The sequence below is a fragment of the Nicotiana attenuata genome, unplaced genomic scaffold, assembly GCF_001879085.1.
Source record: "Nicotiana attenuata strain UT unplaced genomic scaffold, NIATTr2, whole genome shotgun sequence".
Classification (NCBI taxonomy): domain Eukaryota; kingdom Viridiplantae; phylum Streptophyta; class Magnoliopsida; order Solanales; family Solanaceae; genus Nicotiana; species Nicotiana attenuata.
This window is the reverse complement of record NW_017670317.1, coordinates 693,545-711,323: the sequence shown is the minus strand read 5'-3', so window position 1 is coordinate 711,323 and position 17,779 is coordinate 693,545. Positions and strand designations below refer to the sequence as shown.

The following is a 17,779-nucleotide window of genomic DNA, read 5'->3' as shown; positions in this document are numbered from 1 at the left end:
ATCAACATTGCATGGTCATGAAGGATTAGCTTCTCCATTAGTAAGGTTGTTGCCTAGTGTGTGGTCTTCGAACCTAAGAAGCTGCAGATCCATCCCCATTGCGTGCGTCTGCATATGAACTCCATTGCTACTAAACAACTAAAGCTTTGTGTGTTCTTTTTCTTATTTATCTTCTTTAAGCATGGGGTATTTGGAATTCCACTTAGCTTCCTATTTCTTTTCTAATTGCTTCATTTGTCAAATAATGTGATTGAGAACCTTCTGCTTTAAACACCGCATCAGTATGGGTGGCCAGTACTACAAACACAAACTCATTATGAATGGTCATAATCTAGAGTTTTAGGCGAGCATCGTAAGTCATGATTGTAGCTTTTCGGTACCAAAGAGAAAGTCTAAAAATGGACATATTTGAGCTTGACATCATGCCAGTAAAAGGCTGCAACCACGCCAGGATTTTCTAGGACAGGTCATGTCTAGTGTCGGAAAAGGCTATTTCATGTTCGAATACTAATGTTACATATAACCTTGAAACCTTAAGAATTTTTCCAAGAATTATTCTCCAAAAGCTTCTTTAATTCTCATCATTCTCTCCATATGGCTCAAATTTACACAAAATGAAGTGTTGTGAATTGATAGAGGAGAACAAGTACAAATTCAGAAAGCAATTTAATCATGGAATTACTACCCAAATTATTTATATAAAACTCCTTCAGATAGCTAAATAATTCTTATACTGACAATATCGCAAAAACGCATAAGAGAAAATAGAACTCAAGTGTTGAGCATATAATGGGACAAGCCCTACTTTAAAAATACATCTTGCCCAGCTCTCTGAAGCCGTAACAGCAAACACACTACACGAGGGCCTTATCAACCCAAGTAGATCTTATAACAGGCCTGAGGAAAAACTTCATCTAGCCAATAACTAAAGAGATTTTGACAAATCTCTCACCTAGGACTTCTAAAAATGTAGCACAAGTCATACACGTACTAGAACGAACTCTTCTACTAAGGAACAGTACATTAAGATACGAACAATGAAATATAACAGTTATAGCCTGTTTGACCAAGCTTCTTTTTGGCCAAAAGTGGCTTTTTCTAAAGTTAAGGTGTTTGGCCAAGCTTTTAAAAGGAAAAAAGTGCTTTTGAGAAGAAGCAGAAGCAATTTTTGAGAAGCAAAAAAAAGTAGCTTCTCCCCAAAAGCACTTTTGAGAAAAATACGCTTAAAAGCACTTCTTAAAAGCTTGGCCAAACACTAATTGCTGCTCAAAAGTATATTTTAAATTAATTAGCCAAACACAAATTACTTCTCATTAAAAGTACTTTTTTAAAAAGCAGTTTTGAGAAAGCATCTTTCAAAATAAGCTAATTTTAGAAGCTTGGTCAATCAGACTATTACTCCAATTAGATTCTCTGCAGTTCAAATTATCCACTTACGTTAGTTATTCCTCCATTCTCACTTGTGATGACTTGCACCGCATAATTTTCCTCCTCATCATCATCATTTACTTGAAGACATCCTATGATAATACAATCAGGACGAATCCATCTGACAGCATCCACTAATTCAAACAACAGTCAGCTAAAGTACAATAATCTACAGATAGGTCAAGAGAAATACAAAAAGTTAAATAAATGATGCTGCATCAGTAGAAATTCACCAGCAACCAAGAAAAATAAAAATACTCTTCAATGGAACATCAGATGCAATATTTTAAACAAGATTTAAAACCTAAGTAGCGGAGGCATTTTCAACCATTTTGAAAATATAGTCAATTCAAACAGTGTTTTGAAAGGCGGTGGCTCTAGGCGGTGCATTTTACGAGGCATGTACGTTGCATAAGCATCAAGGCACAAGGCATAAATCGAAAATGTTCAACATTTAATATGTTATAGATTTAAAAATAAGAAAAAATGAAAAATGTGAAACTACATTTAAAATAGTAAAAACTCAAAAAATGCAGCAGAAGTATAGACAAATTAATATAAATATCTAACAATAGTAACATAATTTTAAACAATACAACAGTAATAAACCATCATGAGAGAAACAAAAAAATACCATAACAGCACAAACACTACAAGAAAATGTCATAATTTGTGCCATAACAAAAAAAATATCATTCAACTAACAAGTTCATCAGACATAAATAGGCATTAAACAGATAACTTTGCTGGAAATGTAGAGCTTGATTTGAGCTGGTTAAACACTAAAACACTATATGGAGGTGGCACTACATTTTGTTAGTTCCTCATCTGACATTACTAAACGCGCACTTGTTGCTCCAATTATTTTTCAGTCTTAACGAACATTTCTCGAAAAAGAATGTATATTTACGTAATTGTTTTTATGAAGGTTTTTTTCAATAAACATGTGCGCTCAAGGATACATATGTGTGTGTATATATGTGTGTGTGTGTATAACACTCAGGATAATTGCTTTTATAAACATGTTGTTCGAATCTCTATTTGCTATAAATGTACAAATATAGATATAAACTTGAAGTAAAAACTGACAGGTTAAAAATCCACCTCCATTTCTTACTAAATTCAAAATCTAGGGTCTTACTAACTGAATCTAAAAATGCATCAAGAAAATGATGAAAGTAATGAACATTACAGAACATGCAAATAAACCCCACTATTTATGTTGTTAGATCATTCACAAAGATTTTGTATTACAAGTTAGCATCTAGGTTTTGTAACACTATTAGCAAATGTAAGACATATTATCTTTGAAGCATTAGAATGTATTACATGAGTATAGGTAAAGCTAGAGTAATAATACAAGCAATGTATTACAACAGTAAAATAAAGTGTTTCATGTTTGTAGTCACGGAAGTTTCGATCCAGAACTGCCCCATTTTTGGATCTATATTTATGGAGCTAACATGAACTGCATGGATATTTCTTTCTTTCAAAACAAGTTCAATCTTTGAACATATAAATAGATAGACTTCAACCAAATATAGATTAGCTCTCCCTAGACCAGAAAGTTTTCATGGCAATACCAAATCTACAAAGCTAGAAAAAATCCAGAGAAATTAGTACCTAACATGTCTTACAAAAAGCATTATATATTCAGCTCAAATATTTTCAGAAAAATAACTGCCATCGCACAACCTAAACCGCTAGAAAGGAGTTTTCTCTTTTCAGTTATATCTTCTATATGCCGCAGATATTTCTTGCCTAATTCTTTTAACATATAAGAAGCTAAAAGCAACATATAACAGAAGCTTACAACTGAAATACGAAGCAAAAGCATATACCAGAACTGGATGCATCAAAGATTTTATTTGTACTTAACTCACTGAAATATCAGAAATAACATGCCAAAAGCACAAAAACATAATATACCTTTGATGATGCATTTTGCATTAGAATCATCAAGCAGCGACTTAAATGCTAGTGATATGCTGAACTTCTCCTCAAACTTTGATGATAGAATGCTAATCAAATTCTTCCTTGTGACAGCAACAAACTCACCATCCGGACTCCACCCAACTATACAACATAATGAAGGTAAATAAGTGCAAGCTCAGTACATATTAGAATTCAATAGATGTAACTTGTAAATCAGATCATCAAGTTGTTGAAAGTTTAGCATTATAGCTTATTCTAATATTGAGCACATTCCCCTGCCTCCCAAAAGGGAAAAGGAAATAAGAACACCCATCAGTGACTTCATAATTCTTGCTCTACACTGCTCAATAACTACAGAGAAAGGTGAATGAAGCTACTGCTTCAAAAGAAAAAAGCTAATAAAATAATTTACCACGAAAAAAAAAGTAGTCTTTCTCTAGAGTTTCTGACAAAATTCAAACAGTCTTTCACTGATACAAATTTTAGTTAGTTAACAAGGTAAATAAAACCAGTGATATGGTGACATGAAGTGCTAACCAGCTGAATCAACCAGAGTTTAAATAATGAAGAACAAGACTTATTTTTAGGCCAGAGAACTTATTCAACCTAATGGACAATAGTGATGTGTTATCTGATGGAAAGAAGACGAAATTTTGTTAGTAGATCAAAAGTTGACAGCAACATGTTCTTCGTACAAAAATTCTCATATTAGCACTTCATATGAAGAAAAAAAAAAGGGCAGCCGGTGCACAAATCATCCCGCATTCACGCAGGGTCCGGGGAAGGGTCGCACCCCAAGGGTTGTAATGTAGGCAGCATAGGTTGACGCAAGCATCAGTGGTTGATTCCACGGCTCGAACCCGTGACCTATAGGCCACACGGAGACAACTTTACCGTTGATCCAAGGCTCCCCTTCAAGCACTTCATATGAATGAGGTAAAATATGCAATCGTGGAGGAAATAGTAACAATTCTATACACACTACAAATTTCAGCTTATACAGATGGCTCACTAGAATAGCTTTTATTATTGGCAAGTTTCACTGGAATGGTGCACACAAGAGGAGACGTCAGTGATTACATACACAGAGCTAAGATACAGGTTGGTCATATATTGGTAAAAAGATATTGGAATTAGCAGAGAATGATTCCAGCAAGGGTAAGGCTCCAACCTTCAACCAGATGAATAAGAGTTACATAAAGATAGCAACAGAAAGAAAATGGCCAGAGTTGAAGCAAAGATTTTATGAAGTATAAAGCTTTATAAATGAATGTTTATTGGTGGAAAATATTAGCTGAAAGAGAGAAATAGTATTTAAGCAGATGCTATATCACATCTTAAATCCCTGAGTCACAGTGATCCAAAGATGGACTCAACTGGGAAGTTCCAGCAGGAATTAAGGTAACAAATAGGAACAGGTATTTCCCGTTCAAGTTTCATTCTAGCTGAAGCAGAAGAAATAAAAGTCCGAAATGATATTGAAAGTATTGAAACTTTTGCTAGACCGGTGCTCACTGTTAATTGCATGTGATTGTAAGAAACTCAGATCCTGCCATGTATGGCTTAACTATCAGGTTTTCCTCTCCATTCATGGTCGAAACCATTCAAGACCATAAGAGACATTTGTGGAGGCTCCTGGAACTAGATGAATACACACACACACACACATAGCCAAGAGCCACTCATCTGAGCCAGCAGATTCAAATTATGCTATGCTGGTGCACAAAGCAAGCACGCAACAACAGCGTAAACCTTGGTCTGCCTATCATTGTCCTTCAAGATTCAATCTTCCCCCTTCCGATCCCAAGGAATCACTCTTATAGTAGGAGGTTTACTATGTCCCCAACTTCTCTTTATTAAAAAAAAAAAAGGAATCTAAAAAGTTTGATCAATTCCGAGGAAATTTTTGAATTAGAAACTTGCTCGAATTGGATTGAAAATCTTATGGTCACAGTTTTTTCACGAAGACTTGGTAAGATAACAAAAGAAAGAGGGACAAGTATTGGAGAAGCAAAGTACAGCTGGGAGTTGTATGTTGTGTTGAAAAAAAAATGAACTGCTCCCAATCTCCTAATTGGTTAAACTTGAGTCCAGAATGGCCACAATGCATCAAGGAAATGAATACAAGAAGCATCTAACAAGAGCGAAACAATCAACCCACTGATATTTGATCTACTAAAGAGGGATTTTGAACTAAGAAATAGACCGTGGAAGCTGGAAAGTATTGTATTTCATTGGCACCCTGAATATTTACTTTTGCATTTTGTTGTATCAAATGAGATGTGGAACGTACTTTTAACTTGAACTGCGAGACGAACATGCAATGCCTAAATTTATGACTTTTATTCGAGTTGAAAAGGTAGGAAGCCACAAAGACCCATTAGGAAAGCTTAATCAATTATAAGAAATTTCTAAACAGGAAACTTGCTGGAATTGGATACTTTCGATTTACCAGAGGCCTTAACAGTTCCTGGACCTTACATGGTAAAAGCTAAGCAAAAGATACTACAGAACACATATAGCAAGGACCTCAATAATCAAGAGGAAGAGGGATAAAGGAAACATACCAGCATCAACATCGTCCATAACTTCTTTAATCGGCCTTTGACCAACCCCGCTATACAACTTCCCATCACTTGAGAGACCGACATAAACCTTTTCTGCCTTTTTAGCCCATTGCATATCCGTGATGACACTTGAATCCTTGACAGAATGAGAAAAGGCTGGTGTTTGGTCCTATTAATAAGCAATACGAACAAGAATGAAGGACATCAATTTTTCAAAATTTCAGTACTCATAAATTGATAGCATTTAGCAAGGCACAAACTGGTTTTCTGCAGCAAAAACTCAAAGTGCAATGCCTTTTTAACTGAAAACGAGAAAGTGTCCAAACTTCGTAGGGAAGAAGCAGTTCTTAGAATGCACTCAGGGGCACATGCAATATGTAACTTATGGGTTCACCCAAATCCAATAGCTTTGGCTCGGACCCTATATATGTATTTAAAAGTCTACTAAATAAGTAGAAATTATATTTCGAACCCAGTAAATTAACTGGGCTGTGATAGAATCCCGAACTCAAACCCAACAAACAACAACAACCCAGTAATAGTCCCACTAGTGGGGTCTGGGGAGGGTAGAGTGTACGCAGACCTTACCCCTACCCCGGAAGGTAGAGAGGCTATTTCCGGGAGACCCTCGGCTCAAAGACAAAAGATTTGTAACAACTATAGAAACCAGACAAATAATATCAGCACCGTAAGCAACAACAAATAAGTGGAAGGACAATAATTATGGTAATAATAAAAATTGAAAATAAAAATAAAACAAAAAGTGTGATGGAACAAAAATCGCTAGTAGTCTTATACAAAACACTATGAGACTAGCCAGAACAACGAGGAAAAAACGCTCAACTACCCCCTAAGCTACAACACTAAAGCTCAAACCCATAATGTCAAATCCATATACCCCGTGGCATTTAGCTAGGGATGTCATATATGATTAAACAAGGCCAACATAATGAAGCTACAGAAAGTTTTGATGTTACAAACCCATGTATTCCTAGGAAAGTTGTAGCATCGGATAAAATGAAAATACCTTGTATAGAAGGGCGCTAACGGGGAAGAAATGGATTTTATTGCCAACACAAGCAGCAAGCAAGGAGTCATCTCCAGACAAGGCAAGTACCGAAACTTTCCCAATAGTAACATCCACAATGCTCAATTCCTGTATGGATGGACCACTACCTTTCTCCTTAATCTCCTGTGCTGATGCCATAACCTCCTTTGTCCTCGCAACACAAAACCCTAAATCAAACCAAAGAAAAAATACAACAAAAAGTGTAAATTAAGATATAAAAGGCACCACATAACTCGAGTAAACTAGGCGATTTCTTCTCATCTCTTAAGAGAGGCGGATGCAGAGTGCACTGTATGGGTTCATCCGAACCCAATAGTTTTGGCCCAAAGACAGTATATGTATTAAAAATTTCACTACATAAGTACAAATAATTGAATACAAACGCAATAAATTAATGAGTTGCGGTATAATCACAAACTCGAAAAGTGCCGCTAGTCGGTTTAATCATGGAACGTCCAAAAAGCCTGGTCAAATGCGAACATTATTATTATAATAATATGCCATAGAACATGTTATTGAATTGAGCCGATTGCTACTAACGGATATTTTCGTAAACCACTTGTAAGGAAAGGTGGGACAAAGAAAGCTCTACTTCGGGTAGCTGGGTGCATCAACCTCTTTCTTTCACAGGAGAGGGGACAATACTTAAGATGCTTGGGCTAAGCTCGAGCCTAGCTCCCAGGCATTGGATATGGAAATGCAGGAGAGGTGGTCGAATTAGATTGGTGGTTCGTGATTGGGCCCGGGATCGGGGGATTGGGGGTGAGAGCGTTAGAGCCAGCCTCTTTGTTTCGATCGGAAAGAAGACTCTCCGGTCGAAATAAGGGAAAGGTCAATTCAATTCTCGATGGAAACGGAATTTTGCGAATTTTCCCCCGAACTGGAAGATCATTTCGAGAGGAACTCCCGAGCATTTGGCGATCTCAGATGTGTCGATATCAATGGTGAGAATCGGCATCCCTATCCATATGTTTAAGCGCAGGGGCATCCAAATCCGAATCTGTAGAATCCATAAAGTCATATCATGAATCTGCCTCTGTTATAGTACACTTAGATAACTCAAAACAATCAGGTAGTTGATATCTTCTCATCTCTTTAAATGCAGAGTTCAACTTATGGGTTCGTTGGAACCGAGTAGCTTTGGCTCGAACTATGTTTATGTGTTAAAAATTCACTAAATAAGTAAAAATAATTGATTTCAAACTCATAGAGTTCTAAATTCACCTCTCTGTAAGTACACTAGATAACTCAATAAAAAACTAGGTGATAATAACTCAAATAAAATGCACTAGAGACTGACCATCGGAGTGGGCAATGAAGAGAAGTCGAAAGCGTTCGGAGATGACTAAAGGTTGCAAAGGCGGAGATTGGTTTTCGAGATCGAAGGATGAAGACTCGTCGGGCTTTAGAGGTACGGGTGTTCCGATTTTGGAGAAACGATAATTTTTGGAGCCAATTTGGTCTCCTTCAATCTCTTCCTCCAATTCGATGGAAGTAGACATTGGAGATTTCCCGCGGTGAATTCAGGAGACGCTGGAACAATCTGTTTAGCTTAGGTTTGAGTGTGTTGAGAGACTGTTCTTGGGCGGGAAGGATCGAAGGTTTGCCCTAAATATACAACTGGGTGTGCTTGAGTAGCGTAAGACTGAAAATGAGGTTTAGCAAACAGTAAATTAAACCGACATTAATTCAAACAAGTCTACGGGGCAAAGTCATTTTGGTAAATCAATCAATCATCATATATTACGAGATTTTTTGACTTTTATAGCGAATGGCTATTATACACCTATAACAGCATTTGACGTTTAAATTATTTTTTTTTGTTATAGATAAAATTTATCCAAAACTCAATTATTTTTCTTTTTTTTTCATTACATATAAAAGATAAGAAAAATCTTCAAATTTAAAATCTCAAAAGATATGCATATTTCGCTAGTATATATTGAAGAAAGCTAATACATTATTAATAAATTTATTAACTAAACGTACAAAGATTTAAATTCTAAGGCACACATTTTAGTGCTACTAGGAAAATAAATTCTTTCAAGATTGATGGAAGAATATTTTAATTGTAGTTGTTTCATAGATGTCATTCTCTTATTACTACCTATATAACGCTTGAATTAACGAAGATTCGTATCCAATTTTTCAACAAAAAGGTATCCAATGGAAAATATATCATGTGCAGATCTTCAAATCTTGTCTTATGCAAGATAGAAACTTTGTTCAATGGAAAAGATTTGGACCTCGATTTGAGTTCCGATTTCCCAATTTTTGAAAAACCTAGGTTCTACCCAAAACACCCAATTTCCCCCATGAGATCATTGATTTGAAGTTGAATTCATGTTAAAAGATGTTAAGAATTGAAGAAAGTAGTTAAAAACGACTTACAATTGATTTGGAGAAGAAGAAATCCTTGAAAAATCGCCTAAGTGTGTTTATGGTTTGAGAGAACATGAAAAATGGGTTTAAAATCGTCTAAGTATAAAAGTTACAGGTCTCAGATGTGGGAATTGCGAACCCCGACCTCTACTAGCTTGGGAATTGCGAAACAGGGCTCGCATTTGCGAACCCTTAAGAAATCTGGACTTTCGCATTTGCGGAAACAAAGTCGCATTTGCGACTTCGCATTTGCGACACATTGGTTGCATTTGCGATCCCTGGCCAAATGGGAAACTTCGCATTTGCGAGAGGGAGCTAGCCTGAGCTTCTTTCGCAATTGCGACAAGCCGCTCACATTTGCGAAGCCTGCAGGCCTGCTATGCACAGCTGAAAAACCTACAATTTTCTAAGTTCAAAATGCACCCCGTGGCCTATCCAAAACTCACCCGAGCCCTCGGGGCTCCAAACCAAATATACACCCAACCTCAAAAACATCCTACGGACTTATTCGTGTACTCATATCACCAAAATAACATCATGAACATCGAATTAATCCTCAAGATCAATGAAATTTCCCAAAACTTCTTTAAACATCAAATTTGCATTTAAGGTTCGAATCACGTCAAATGGATTCCGTTTCTTACCAAACTTTACTGACAACACATATAAATCATATTGAACCTGTACCGGGCTCCGGAACCATAATACGGGCCCGATACCTCAGGTTTCACATAACATTTCACTTTCAAAAACCTTTATATTTTTCAGAAAATAATTTCTTTCAAAATTTCATTTCTCGAGCTTGGGACCTCGGAATTCGATTCCGGACATATGCCCAAGTCCCATATTTTCCTACGGACCCTCAGGGACCGTAAAATCACGGGTCTGTGTCCGTTTACCCAAAACGTTGACCGAAGTCATATTAATTTATTTTATAGTCAAAATTTATCATTTTTCACAGATTTTCACATATAGGCTTTCCCGCTACGCGCCCGGACTGCGCACGCAAATCGAGGTGATGCTAAAAGAGGTTTTTAAGGCCTCGAAACGCAGAGTTCAATTTAAAATTGAGGTTTAATTTCAAAACAAATTATATATTTGAGTTCGTGGGGGAATGGGTGATCGGGTTTTGGTTCGAACCTCGGGTTTTGACCATGTGGCCCCGGGGCGATTTTTAACTTTTTGGGTAAAACTTTGGAAAACTCATTTTCATGCATTGGGGTTGATTCATTTAGCGTTTATTAATGTAATTAAGTAACTTGTGACTAGATACGAGCGAATTGGTGGTGGAATCAAGGGGTAAGCTATAATTGAACAGTGAATTGTGTTCGTGGCAGCGAGGTAAGTGTTTGGTCTAACCTTAGTTTGAGGGATTAGGAGTTGTGTCTACTTGCTACGTGTTAATTGTGGAGTACGACGTATAGGCATGGTGGCGAGTATTTATACGTTGGTGTCAAGCATGCCCGCGAGTCTTGTGTTATAATTTGTTATGACTCCGTTGTGGTTTATTATGCCTCATATGTTATTATCATCATTGTTCCCTTGCCGGGATGTTTGTTTGATATTATTGTTCCCTTGTCGGGATATTGTTGAGATATCATTGTTCCCTTGCCGGGATGTTGTTGAATTATTAATGTTCCCTTGCTGGGAAGTTATTATGTTGTTCTTGTTCCCTTGCCGGGATTCCTTGTGATTATTGTTGGTTGTAACTGGGAGCGGGTGGTACGCCTACCACAAGATATAATAAAATGGGAGCAGGTGCTACGCCTACCACAAGATATAATGAAATGGGAGCGGGTGGTACGCCTACCACAAGATATAATAAAACGGGAGCGGGTGGTACGCCTACCACAAGATATAATAAAATGGGAGCGGGTGGTACGCCTACCACAAGATATAAAGAAATGGGAGTTGGTAGTACGCCTACCACAAGATATAATGAAATGGGAGCGGGTGGTACGCCTACCACAAGATACATGAAATGGGAGCGGGTGGCACGCCTACCACGAGATACATGAAATGGGAGTGGGTGGTACGCCTACCACAAGATATAATGAAATGGGAGCGGGTGGTACGCCTACCACAAGACATAATGAAATGGGAGCGGGTGGTACGCCTACCACAAGATATAATGAAATGGAAGCTGGTGGTACGCCTACCACAAGATATAATGAAATGGGAGCGGGTGGTACGTCTACCACAAGATACATGAAATGGGAGCGGGTGGCACGCCTGCCACAAGATATGAGAAATGGGATCAGGTTGCACGAATGCAACAAGATGTGAAAAGAAAGTGAAATTTGACTTTGTTTTTCTTTATCCTTGTTAGTGGTTGGATTTTGTTTCCTTTATATTCTATTGATATTCTGTTTTTACCTGTTTTTCCCCGAAGCATGTTTCCCCCTCCCATCTTTACTTGTTTATTTCCGTATTTTTTTTCTGCTATACATATTTGAACTGCACAAGTTTATTTGGTAGTCTGGTTCTAGCCTCGTCACTACTTCGCCGAGGTTAGCCTAGGCACTTACCAACACATGGGGTCGGTTGTGCTGATACTACACTCTGCACTCTTTTGTGCAGACCCCAGCATTGTGGACTTCAGACCGCAATGAGGTTGTTGATTCTTGATCGTCAGGTGACCCGAGGTAGTCCTGCAGGCGTCCGCAGGACTTGGCGTCTCCTTCTATCTACTATTCCTGTTTCTTTCATGCATTTCTAGAGACAGTGATGTATTTATTTCTTTCAGACCCTTTATTTGTAGTATTCTTAGACCGTCTGTGAAACTGTGACACCAGTTCTGGGTAGTCGAAACTCAAACAGTTGTATTAGATATTCATGTTCAGATAGCTTATTGTTTCTTCCTTCTGCTTATGTTAAATTCCGCTGTTTAAATGTTATTATTTCGAAATTGTTAATGAATATAAAATGGGTAAAAAGGTAAATTGTGTAATTAATTGGCTTGCCTAGCTCGTATTAGTAGGCTCCATCACGACTCCCGAGGGTAGAAATCCGGGTCGTGACACAAATAGGGGTGGACCCCACTATCCACTAACTACAACTATTACATTTACCTTTTGGCGGATAAACATATGTCTTGAAAACATATGCATAGCTATCATCAGCAACGTTTTTAGCAACTGTGGAGGAAATACATATTTTGCTTCTTCTCAACATAGTTTAGAAAAAGGTCCCCTTGAGAAATATGAGCTACAACGTGTGGAGGTAAAGATATGTCCTCGCATTGAAGCAAAATGCAAGAATAACATAGAGATTATGCCCACATCTATTTCCTCCGGATGATAGCAATCGGAGATTTCTTCGAATAAGTAAGTTAGAAGAAGAGTGTAATCTTTCTCAAAGATAATATGCGGGTTTTGGGCACCACTTCGATCTTATTGTTCCATTTTGGCGTGTTGGTTAATCCGGACTTTCTTCGATGTGAAGTAAGGAGCAATAAGAGTATTTCTTATAAAATAAGGTAAGAATTTTCCTCTCCTTGGTATATTTAAATTTGTCTAGGTCATGGCTGAATTGTAGGATGAGAATTATTGAATTAATAGAGGAAAATCGTATTTTAACGTTGTTGTTGTTGTATCGGCTATTCGGTAATTTTTTTAGTTTTGTTGTGACTAGAAATTATTGGAGTAACTTGTGTATACAGTTGGTGTAGTCATCGATATGTGTTTTCAAGGAAAGAAAATATTGGAGAAGTATGGTTGAAAATCATACCCGAGCTTTCCGCTGGTTGTATAATTGTTTGGATTTTGTCATAGGAATTGCTAGTTGTGTTGTTATATTACCTTTCCTATGGTAGGCTTGAGGTAATGATAAGAACAGGGAAAATACTGTCCATTTCATTGTAGGATAGGCTATCTTCCGTTATGCGATTAAGAGAGTTGTTCGTGTGGTTAACAATAGTATTATTCTTGTTATCGTATAGCGCATACGAATTGAGCTCTTGAGCCAGTGGGTTAAGACCAGGTATGTTAAGGCTAACCCTTCATTCCTTTTGGCATTATCCATATGATACAACGAAACGATCAAACGTGCAACTTTCACAAATGATTCTATTCATAGAAGTACTAAGAGTGCCTATGCTCTTGATTCCCCATGTGTCCTATTATTATATTGTCTATTCATGGGTCTAAAAAAATTCGTAAGTTAATAAAATTGATTTCATGATATTAACCGAAAGCATATTGATCTTATTACTTTTTGGGAGATCTTATAGACTTACTTCATTATGCATTGCATTCATTTATACATGTACATTGACCCATGACCAGACGACATTATATACGCGTACATGATATGTATATGGGGCATGGGGAAGGGTTACGACGTTATATACGCACCACCACCTGATCAGCTGGTATGCGTTGATGATTTCGCCCATAGAGGCTGAGATGCCCTCAGAGGCTTGATGATGTTATGTCCGCATACACCCATGCATTATATGGTATTTATACGCATATGCATGAAATAATAAATGTTTCATGATTCACAGAGCTATTCAGACTTATAGGTTGAGTCCTTTAGTCCACGTTTCTTTCATGACTTTTATATACTGATTTTCATGCCTTACATACTCGGTACATTATCTGTACTAACGTCCTTTTTGTTATGGACGTTGCATTCATGCCTGCATGCGAAGGTAATTAGTTTGACAAACTCTCATAGTAGACGAGGTTAGCATTCATTGAAGGATCGGTAAGACTCTACTTCATTCAGAGTGCAGCCGTGTCATTAAGTTATCGTGTCAAAGTTTTTCTATAGACTTATGGGTAGGCCGAGATCCTGTCCCGTTTGTTGTTGAATACTCCTAGAGGCTTTGTAGACACAGGTTCATTATGTATAGTATGTCAGAGGTCTTGATGGCCCGTGTGTATTCATGTTTTAAGTACGACGGATCACTGATGCAACATTTTCCAACTTATAATTTTACATTATGAGTTCTGGCTATGTTGGCCCATGATAGTTACAAAAGGAATGAGTTCAGTCAACTCAACCTATGTATGTTCTAGTTTTGGTCGAACAATCATGAGTTATAGAGTGGTTTGCTCGGGCTAGTGCGGCACCGGGTGCCAGCCACGCCTCCCAGGTTTGGGGCATAACAAAGTGGTATCAGAGCAAGTCATGTCTTAGGAAATCTACAAAGTCGCGCCTAGTAGAGTCTTACTTATGGGTGTGTTGCGCGCCACACTTATAATTGAGAAGTAATAGGGCATTTAGGAAATATTCCCATCTTTTATTTCCAGATCGTGCCATAGAGTTGAGTCGTAAGAAGTTAGTATGAAGCTTCCGCCAGATTTTGTTTGCACTAGAGGTGCAAGTATCATAGTAGAGCTTTAAGGCGTGGATGTAATTTCCACCTATGTGGGAGGGAGGTTGTGAAAGCGACAGAAGATACGATGCGAGATTGAAAGGTAAGTAAGGTAAAGGTGAAGAAGATACGAGATGCTCAAGTGTAGAAGGTTGTGAATAATCCAAACTTCAGATAGAGGTTGGGTTTTAGTTTAGTTTATAGAGGAGAGTCTACAAAATTTTCATAAGTCTCTAAGAGTTAACATTCGAGGACGAATGTTTCTAAAGGAGGGAAGGATGTTACATCCCGTACTTTTGTACGTTGGATTTGTCGTAAGATAATTGACATAAGTTCAGGGACAAGATTATTTTTTAGGTTATAAGTATTATGCTATTTCAAACAAGTGATAAGTAATGTCGTGAAGGTTAGAGAGTAAACGAATCAAAGAAAATGAGTTTTGTCAAAGTTTGACATTTTTGGGTAAAATACGGCCCAAACTATACTACCCCGTATTTATGGACCAGTGCTATACCACATTCCATGATAGTAAGGTATATGAAATATATGAGTATTTAAGTGAAATGAGATCTAGAAATTAATCGTGTGGATAATTGGTTAAATGTTGGTATAAACTTGGAGAATATGGAGTTAGTTATAAGTGAATAAGTGTAAAAATTGTGTTGTCCACGTGGGACCATGGCAACTAAAGAAAGATGTGACTAATATGTATTAAAGGGTGACATCTATAGGACAATTCATGATTTTCAAAGTGGAGGCAAGGGTAGACCCCACTGTCCACTAACTATAACTATTACATTTACCTTTTGGCGGATAAACTTATGTCTTTAAAATATATGTATAGCTATTATCAGCAACGTTTTAGCAAGTGTGGAGGAAATACATATTTTGGTTCTTCTCAACATAGTTTAGAAAAAGGTCCCCTTGAAAAATATGAGCTACAACGCGTGGAGGTAAAGATATGTCCTTGCATTGAAGCAAAATGCAAGAACAACATAGAGATTATGCCCAAATCGATTTCCTCCACACGATAGTTGTTAGTTTGTATGAGTCCACCATACTATAGAGTACCTGGTCCTCTATGAGTTTCCATTAAAAATACTTATGAACCAGACTGTATAGAGATCTGGTCCTATATCAGTTCTTACAGTGCTAACTACATAACCAGTGTGTAAATGAGACAGAAGATTTTTACGTGGAAAAATCCCACACAAGGGGACAAAACCACGACCTATACATGTAGGCTTTCAACTTCACTAACTATTAAAATACCTATTACAAGCCACTTTGTAATGACTCCATTACAAAGAATTCAACTCAACTAACTTGTGGTACTCTTAACACAAGACACTTTGTGACTCCCTAGTTACAAAGACTTTTACTAACTTGTGATGCTCTCACCACAAGCCACTTTGTCACTCTACAGTTACAAGGCTTTGACTAACTTGTGATACTCTCGCCACAAGCCACTTTGTCACTCTCTAGTAACAAGGATTTTAACTTATGACTAAACCTAGTCACAACATAGACTCTGAGAGCTTACGGATTTTACAAAAGGTTTCCTAATCAACGCTTCTAAGAAAGCAGGATAGGAGTTACAATGAAGAACACATAACAAAGACTCAACAAACCTTAGGACTTAAGATATCTTCAATCTTGGATCCGGTTCTTGAGGTTGCTGCAGCTTTGTTCTTGAGAGAGTCTGTTACTAGCACTTGAGAGAAGGCTTTCTTTTCTGATTTGCAAGTGTTCAACCGATCAGATCCCTTGCACCAGGTTGTTATACCACAAAAGACACTACCATGTTGATGTCAATTCACTATGGTGATGTCAAATCTTGGTTAGTGCATGCTTCTTCTCAATGGGAAGTGACTGCTGCACTGTCTGCTGCACTGTCGCGTGTACAGTTGCAGGCAGTCACTTTCTGCAGTTGCTTTCCAGATGTATAGTTGACTCATACTTCTGTCAGGGGAGCACCAAGGGATCAGATCCCTAATCTGGTTCTTGTGAATCTTAAGGCACACTACCCACATTATCTTTAGTCGATTAACTTGAATGATTGTACCAGGCATGCTTCAGGTCCTTTATCTGTTTCTATACTGAAAGTTTGTTAGATCATCAAAACATAGATTAAAAGACCTTAAGCCCATCAATTTCCCCCTTTTCGATGATGACAAACTTTAAACATTGATGACTATTTGACATAAATAGATAAGGTACCAGCAACCGCATATGTTCCCCCTGACTCTATGCTTCCCCCCCTAATTACTTGCTACAATTTCAGTTTAATCAATTCTTCGCCCTTTTGGCATCAACAAAAAGACACAGCCAGACAAAATGGTAGAAAGAAGTCTAACAAAGCTACTCATGCCACATATGTGCACACAACATGATAGAAAAGAGAAGCAAAAAGGAAAACAAGCATTGTACAAGCAAAAGTAGAGTTGTTTCATTGATAGGAAATTAGACTATTTCAATAGGAGCAGCAATGGTGAAATCCAACATGCCATCACAAAAAGAAAAACAACAGCCACAAAACATCAGAGCAAAAAATATATGGCCACTGAGTGGATCCTAGGGGGCGCTAGAAGAGGGAGGCTTGGAAGAGGAGGCAGCAATGGTATTGAGAACCAGATCCATGCAGGCATTTGCAGACAACTGTTAGTCAAGCAATGTCTCCTACAGGTTCTCCACTTGTTGCCTAAGTCTAAAACTTGTCTCAAACCTGCCATCTCCGAGATTGCCGGGTTAAACGTGCGACCCCACAAGACTTTTCTGAGTTAACTCTCCTGCCCAAGGCCACTGTCACTTGGAATGGTCTTCATTGAACCAGGTCCTCCCACAGTTTCCCACTTTTGTTTTCTAGACATTTCAACAAACTTCCCGTTCCTGCTTGCAACAGCCACAATGTCACCTTCAAACAAATCTTTCTCAACCACAAACTTTTGTAGATCTTTTCAGTAAGGAACTAGGTTCCTCCACATCATTTTTATCAACCTCAACCACTAGAATGTGTTTGTCAGCCACAACTTCCCCCTATTTCATCAACCTCTTCTTCTTTTTCTTAATACTCTG

At 37.8% G+C, this 17,779-nt stretch overlaps 1 protein-coding gene across 1 annotated transcript in view; it reads right to left on the bottom strand.

The window, feature by feature from the left end:
• The window catches only part of LOC109237757 (nuclear pore complex protein NUP214), a 37,893-nt gene extending 29,229 nt beyond the window's left edge, over nt 1–8,664 (bottom strand). The window contains exons 1-5 of the mRNA XM_019404122.1: nt 8,300–8,664; nt 6,958–7,166; nt 5,931–6,099; nt 3,358–3,504; nt 1,438–1,562 (exon numbers count right to left, since the gene is read on the bottom strand). Of these exons, the coding sequence (XP_019259667.1) occupies nt 1,438–1,562; nt 3,358–3,504; nt 5,931–6,099; nt 6,958–7,166; nt 8,300–8,501 (852 nt within the window). The 5' untranslated portion in view covers nt 8,502–8,664. The remainder of the gene's footprint in view (nt 1–1,437; nt 1,563–3,357; nt 3,505–5,930; nt 6,100–6,957; nt 7,167–8,299) is intronic.
• Between the last annotated feature and the right edge of the window lie 9,115 nt (nt 8,665–17,779).